The 8,077-nt window shown below is 40.6% G+C and overlaps 1 protein-coding gene across 1 annotated transcript; it reads left to right on the forward strand.

Moving 5' to 3' along the window:
• Positions 1-428: 428 nt before the first annotated feature.
• Positions 429-1,295, forward strand: LOC106330155. Its single transcript, XM_013768689.1, has one exon. The coding sequence runs from the start codon at positions 429-431 to the stop codon at positions 1,293-1,295; it is 867 nt and encodes a 288-aa protein (XP_013624143.1).
• Positions 1,296-8,077: the final 6,782 nt, after the last annotated feature.

Here is an 8,077-nt window from a genome sequence, read left to right on the forward strand (position 1 = left end):
GCTAATCTGTGAAGATCCAGCTGATTTTGAGCTCCGATTGAAGTTACGAATCGTTTTTTCATCGATATCGGTGATTCTTGTTATTCGATTTCATACTTCTGAAGATTCAGATCTCGATCTCACCAATGGCGAAGCAAGGAAGAAAGATGAGGACTCGAAACACTGTCTCTGACTCGGAGACCTCTACGATGCGAACCAGATCTCAACATTCCGCACCCGCACCCGAAGACGATGAACCAGATATCGCAATCATTCCACCGCAGAGAGCTAGACCTAATAAAAATCAATCTACATGATCGCATCAGTCTGGTAATCAATCTATTGATATCACGCATAATCCGTATTTCTTGCAATCGGCGGATCATCCCGGTTTAGTCATTGCGAATCAGAAGTTAGATGGAACAAACTATAACAACTGGTATATTGCGATGAGGATGAGCTTAGATGCTAAGAACAAGATTGGATTCATGGATGGATCGTTATCAAGACCAGCTCAAGATGATCCTTTGTTCAAGATTTGGAGTCGATGTAACAGCATGGTTAAGTCGTGGCTGCTTAACACTGTGAACCAGGAGATTTATGATAGTATCTTATACTATGATGATGCTGTTGAGATGTGGAATGATCTTTACTCAAGGTTTCGTGTCAGCAATCTCCCAAGGAAATACCAGTTGGAGCAAGCTGTTGCGACTTTGAAGCAAGGATCTATGGATTTATCCGCTTACTATACTAAGAAGAAGATGTTATGGGAGCAACTGTCCAACACAAGAATCTCCACAACAAGAAGATGTCAATGCGATCATGTCAAGGAGTTAATGGAAGAAGCGGAGACAAGTATAATCATTCAGTTTCTCATGGGGCTTAATGAAAACTTTGCCAACATTCGTGGTCAGATACTGAACATGAAGCCTCGGCCAAGCCTCACTGAGATCTACAACATGCTTGATCAAGATGAGAGTCAGAGGATTGTAGGTTCAGCTCAGAGTTTGAACAGCCATCCTGCTGCGTTCCAAGTACAAGACACAAATACTTCCGAGAACAATCAGATCCTCCTATCTCACGGTGGTTACCATAAAGTGAAGTGTTCTTACTGCTCTCGCCTTGGAAACACTGTTGACAAGTGCTACAAGAAGCATGGATACCCTCCTGGAATGTTCAAAGGGAAGAAATCCAACGTTGTTGCTTCTACAAACTTGGCTCTCACTCAGTCCTCAATCAATCAGGACAACGGTCAACATGAAGATGTCTCATGTGATCAATTCTCTAAAGACCAACTTCAGTCAATGATCTCGTAACTGAGTTCTCAACTCCAATCCCCTAGTGTCACGCCTACTGAGAAAACCATTGCTTCGACTTCAGCTTCTGCTCCTGTAATTTCACAGATTACAGGAAGCCTTTCTGGTAACTTAATTTCCTTATACAATCATTCTTATCATGACATGCTCATTTCGTCTACGAATAAAGAAACAGATGTGTCTCTTAGAGCTTGGATCATAGACTCAGGAGCCACTCACCATGTTAGTCGATAGAAACCTCTTTACCGATTATAAACCTTTAGATCAAACCTATGTCACTCTCCCCAATGGCTATACTGTTAGCATAGTGGGTTTAGGTTGCATTCGTTTAACTAACTCTATCACTCTATTCAATGTTCTTTACATACCTGAATTCAAATTCAATTTGTTGAGTGTTAGTTTTCTTACCAAATCATTGAATTCTGAAGTTTCTTTCACTGCTAATGATTGCTTTATTCAGGATCTTACTCATGCATTGATGATTGGTCAAGGTAGTCAAGTTGGCAACTTGTATTTCTTGGAAGTCAATAACAATCATAGAACTTTATCTTTTCAAGGTATGTCATATGTCTCTATTGTTGTTGACTCTATTACTTGTCATAAAAGATTAGGTCATCCGTCTATGTCTAAAGTTGCAACCTTGTCCAAAGTTCTTAATCTTTTCAATTCAAAAATTAATAAAGATCATTCTGATGCTTGCCATGTTTGTCATTTATCAAAACAAAAACATATTCCTTTCAAACCTAGACATAACATGAGTAAAAATGCATTTGATCTCCTTCACATTGATACTTGGGGTCCGTTTGTTGAACCCACAGTAGATGGATCCAAATACTTCTTGACTATTGTTGATGATTTTAGCAGAGCAACTTGGGTTTTCTTAATGCGTGCTAAGTCTGATGTTATCAATATTTTCCCTGATTTTGTTAAGATGGTAGCGAATCAATATGATGTCAATGTTAAGGCTGTTAGATCTGATAATGCTAATGAGCTTCGTTTCACTGAATTCTATGATGCTAGAGGAATAGTTTCTTATCATTCATGTCCTGAAACACCTAAACAAAATTCAGTAGTTGAAAGAAAACACCAGCATATTCTTAATGTTGCAAGGGCTTTGTTGTTTCAATCAAATGTGCCTTTGAAATTTTGGGGTGATTGCATTCTTACTGCGGTTTTTTTAATCAATAGATTACCTTCCCCTGTCTTAGACAATAAATCACCTTTTGAGAAATTAACTAATAAGAAACCAGATTATTAATCGTTAAAAACATTTGGTTGTCTCTGTTATGTTAGTACCTCAAATAAAAATAGGCATAAATTTGATTATAGAGCAAAAGCTTGTGTTTTTTTAGGTTATCCTTCAGGGGACAAAGGTTATAAGCTGTTAGATATAGAGACACATTCTGTTTCTATTTCAAGACATGTGCTTTTCCATGAGGATATCTTTCCTTTTGCATTATCATCTCTAAATGATAATGTAAAATCTTTCTTTCCTCATGTTTCTTCACCTGCTGTCCCTAATGTTGTGTTCTCTAAACCAACATCTTCTGATGCACATCCTTCTCATGATGTGTCATCTTCTACGGTTCCTCTTCCCTCTGGAAGTAGACCTATTTGACACAAGAAACAACCCGCCAATTTGCAGGATTTTCATTGTTATACACTTGATAACCCTTCTTCTTCTTCCACACCCTATCCAATGGCCAAATACATTCCATATACTTCTCTTTCTGAGCCTTTTCATGCTTTTATAAATTATATCACCAAATCAAAAGATCCACAAAAGTTTTCAAAAGCAATGTTAGATCAGATTTGGTGTGATGCTATGAAGGAGGAGATCAGATCTCAGGAACGAACAAAGACTTGGAGTGTCTGTTCTTTGCCACCTGATAAGAAGCCTATTTGATGTAAGTGGCTCTATAAAACCAAATATCATGCAGATGGTACTGAAGAAAGGAAGAAAGGTCGACTCGTTGGCAAGGGTTATACACAAGAAGAAGGTGTCGATTATCAAGAAACTTTCTCACCGGTTGCTAAGTTGAGCACGGTACGAGTGTTCATTGATGCTGCTGCTAAGATGAAGTGGTCTCTCACTCAGTTAGATGTTTCTAATGCCTTCCTGAATGGTGATCTCGATGAGGAGATTTACATGAAGCTGCCACAAGGTTATGAAGAATTAATGGGTGTCTCAGTACCTAAGAATGCTGTTTGCAGATTACATAAGTCTTTATATGGTCTCAAACAAGCTTCTCGGCAATGGTATCTGAAACTCTCATCTACTATATTGAAGATGGGATTCATGAAATCTCGTGATGATCATACTCTATTTGTGCGAAATGTTGAAGGAATATTCTTAGCAGTATTGATATATGTGGATGACATCTTAGTTGCGAGCAACAATGATATGAAGTTAAGAAGTTTGTTGGTGAGTTGGAATCACATTTCAAACTTCGCAATCTTGGTGAAGCCAAATACTTTCTTGGATTGGAGATCGCACGTTCTGCGAAGGGCATTTCAGTGTGTCAGAGGAAGTATACTCTCGAGTTGCTAGATGACACGGAATTTCTTGGCTGCAAACCGTCGTCTATACCTCTTGATCCCACTGTGCGTCTGTCAAAGGAGACGATCATTCCTAAAGATGGTTCCAAGATTGTTCATGAGATGGGTTCTCTATTGCCAGACCCGAAAGTATATCGTCGTATGATGGGCAGATTGATGTACTTAGCTATCACGAGACCTGACATCTCGTATACTCTCATTAAAATCTGTCATTACTCTTCAGCTCCTCGTGACACACATCTTTGAGCAGCACACAAACTGCTTCGATATCTGAAGGGCACAGCTGGACAGGGTATCTTTTATGCAGCTGATGGTAATTTTGTCTTGCGAGGCTTTGCTGATGCAGATTGGGGTTCATGTCCAGACTCACGCAGATCTAGCACATGTTATGCTATGTTCCTTGGCGATTCCTTGGTTACATGGCGATCCAAGAAGCAGCGTACTGTCTCTCGAAGCACAGCGGAAGCAGAGTTTCGTGCTCTATCCGATGCCTCCTGCGAGATTGAATGGCTTCTGCGTATCATGAAGGATCTTCAGATTCCTATGACGTTGCCATCTCATCTCTATGGTGATAATACAGCCTCACTCTATATCGCCAACAACTCCGTCTACCATGAACGAACTAAACATGTTGATCATGACTGTTACACCATTCGTGAACGCATTGACAATGGCATGATCAAGACGATGCACGTCCGTACTCACAACCAGATAGCAGATCACCAAGGCTCTGTACCCTTCTCCATTCCGGGATCTTACTTCCAAGATGGGTGTTTTGGATATCTACTCACCTCCATCTTAGAAGGGGGGGGAGGGGGGTATTAGCTGGTTATTTATGGTTAAGATGTAAATGTAATTTAGCTGGTTTAATTCGGTTTAGAGTCTCTATATATAGAAGATCATTTTATACTTTTGCTATCATGATCTTCACTCTCTATTAGTATTCAATCCCACTCTTGGAATCTCTAAAAATCTACCTCCTTTTCCCCTTGAGGCCTTTCCGGTGAAAAGCAAAGTGAAGACCTTCATGGGTTTCGACCAAAGTAGTGCAAAATATAAAGTTCTTGGCATGTCTCAGAAGGTTGGCTTGTGGAAGGAGAGGGCTTGCGATGATCTGTGGGGCAATCATCAAATTTTGAGGCTAGAGAAGGAAGGAAGCAGTTCATGGAGACACATCACTTGCAACATACCCCACGGTCTCTTCTTATTTGCGGTTAAATGTAAATCAGTGTGTATCGGAGGGATTCTTTTCAAAGCTGCCGTGTTACCAGACAACAAGTGTTCGGTGATACATTTGAATCTAAGCACAGAGAGATTTGGATGCAATATAGTTCCATTACTTGGATCGTATACCTTGGCGTCTGGTTTGTTTGATTTCAAAGGAAAGGTTGGAGTTTGCTTCTACACTGGAGATATTCACAAAGTGTATATCCTTGAAGACATGAATATGTGGTCTTCTTTCATGGTCGAACCTCCTCAATGTGTCCTTCAACAGCTCAAGCCCTTTTCTAGACTTTCATTTGAGGGTTTCACAAGAAGGGGAGACCGTGTCTTCTCTGAAGTTGAATGGAGTTCCTTTTATCTGCACTATTGCGATGTCAGTACCCAAGAAGCTGAGAAAATCCTCATCCAACAACCTACTCCCACAGGTCTCCGCAGATTTTCATTTTGGAACCATGTTGAGAGTTTCATGCTCTGCTCCTATGAAGACTGATATTAGCGTATGATCTCACAAGTAGCTTATGAACTCAAAGATTATAGAACTCTCACTTTTATTAGCTTAAGAAAATAACTCAAAACTTAAGCTCTCACAAAGATAATCTCTAAAACTCACAAGTTCATGGCACAACTCACCATCTTCTTATATAGAGACTTAATTCCTAAACTCATTAGGAAAGTACTTTTATTCTAAGTTTATCTTAACTAGGATTAGAATAACTTATATCCTAAGTTAACTTCAAGTTTATCTTCAACATTCACCCTCTTAAACTTGAAGTCAACATCTTTCAATTCTTTCACTCCAACAAGCTCTCTCATCTCAGCAAACTTTATTCTTCCCAAGGCTTTGGTTAATATATCAGCTTTCTGGAGATTTCCGGCGACATGCTCTACTTCGACCTGATTGTTATCAATACACTCTCTAATGAAATGGTATCGTTTATGAATGTGTTTACTTCGCCCATGGAACACAGGATTCTTGGTCAAAGCTATTGCGGATTTATTGTCTATGCGAATCACCACCCTCTCAATCGGTTTCTCTACTACCTCAGCAAGTAACTCCTGCAGCCAGATGGCTTGTTTAGCCGCCTCAGTCCCAGCCATGAATTCAGCTTCGCAGGAGGATAAGGCAACTGTTTCTTGCTTTTGGGAACACCAGGTTACAGGACAATCGTTCAAATAAAACAAGTGACCCGTAGTACTTCGTCCATCGTCAGCATCCACATTATGACTACTGTCACTATAGCCTATCAGAGTTGAATTGCTCGAGCGTTTGAAGTCTAGACCAAAGGCGTACGTTCCCTTGACGTACCGTAATATCTGCTTCAAGGCTGCATAATGTGACTCCTTCGGCTCGTGCATATATCTGCTTAACACTCCTACTGAGAATGCCAAATCTGGTCGGGTGTGTATTAGATAGCGCAAGCACCCTATGACTCGACGAAAGTCCTTCTCATCCACGCTTGACTCGTCTTGAGCTTTAGACAACTTCAGGCCTGCATCCATTGGAATTTGCGTCGCATTTGCTTCGATCATGCTTGTCTCTTCCAAAATCTTCTTTGTATAAGCTTCCTGCTTTATTGTGATACCACCCTCGTATTGCAGAACCTCGATACCAAGGTAGTATGATAATAGACCTAGGTCTGTCATGTCAAACTTTGCCGCCATACTCATCTTAAACTCTTCTATCAACTCAACCTTTGAACCTGTTATGAGTAGATCGTCGACATAAACTGCCACTAGGAGCAGATTCCCATCCTTCCTCATTTGGTACAGCGAAGGTTCTTTCGAGCACTTGACAAACTTTAGATCTTCAAGCGTTTTGTTCAGCTTTTCGTTCCACGCTCTCGGAGCTTGCTTCAACCCGTAGAGTGCCTTCTTCAGCTTATACACCTTCTCCTCGCTTCCCTCAACTATGTAACCCTTAGGTTGACTTACGTACACATTCTCTTTCAAATCTCCATGCAAGAATGCAGTCTTCACGTCGAGATGATGTACTTGCCAATTGTTAGAAGCCGCCAAAGCAATGATGAATCGAACAGTCTCTATTCGTGCTACTGGTGCGAAGACCTCTTCGTAATCTATTCCATGTCGCTGTATGTACCCTTTTGCGACCAATCTCGACTTGTGCTTGTTGATGGTGCCATCTGAGTTGCGTTTCACCTTAAAAATCCACTTTAAGCCTATCGCTTTGGCTCCTGCGGGAAGATCTACTAAATCCCATGTTCTGTTTCGTTCTATAGATGAGATCTCCTCATCACATGCATCCTTCCATACTTTCTCTTCTATTGCATCTTCAAATTCGTATGGTTCTTCATTTAAAAGAAGTAGTAGTTTTTCTCCTTCAATCTCTGCTAGATATATATAGTCATCAAGATAGGCTGGTTTTTTTTCTGAAGCGTGTTGATCGTCTAACCTCTGTTTGAATGTTCTCTGTTTCCTCTCCGATCGGCACTTGTGACTCTTCTTGTCCTTCTTCATCATCTTCATCAACTGTCTCACTCTCATGAGTGCTTTCAGGGCGGTCTTCTTCTCTCATACCATTATTGCCGTACTCTCCAAACAATATCTTAAAGCTTCCGGGATTGTAAGACGGATCTTTCGTGGATCTACTCCAATCCCATCCTTTGCTTTCATCAAAAACAACATCTCTGCTCACTACAAGCTTGCGGTTATCTGGATCAAATAGACGATATGCCTTAGACCCCGGTTCCGTGCCTAAGTGCACCAGAGCTCTGCTTCTGTCATCTAACTTCCGCAGGTATGGTGTATCAGTTTTAGCATATGCAATACATCCGAAGATCTTCAAGTGTTCGATGTTAGGCTTTCGTTTCTTAAGAGTTTCATACGGTGTTGATCCCTTTAGTACCTTGGTTGCAACTCTATTTATGAGATAGGTTGAGTGTCTGACCCCCTCTCCCCATAGATAGTTAGGAACCTTCATACCCTTAAGAATACTTCTGGTCATCTCCATTAAAGTTCGGTTACGACGTTCTACCACACCG

The sequence above is a fragment of the Brassica oleracea genome, chromosome C3 (genome assembly GCF_000695525.1).
Source record: "Brassica oleracea var. oleracea cultivar TO1000 chromosome C3, BOL, whole genome shotgun sequence".
Taxonomy (NCBI): Eukaryota; Viridiplantae; Streptophyta; class Magnoliopsida; order Brassicales; family Brassicaceae; genus Brassica; species Brassica oleracea.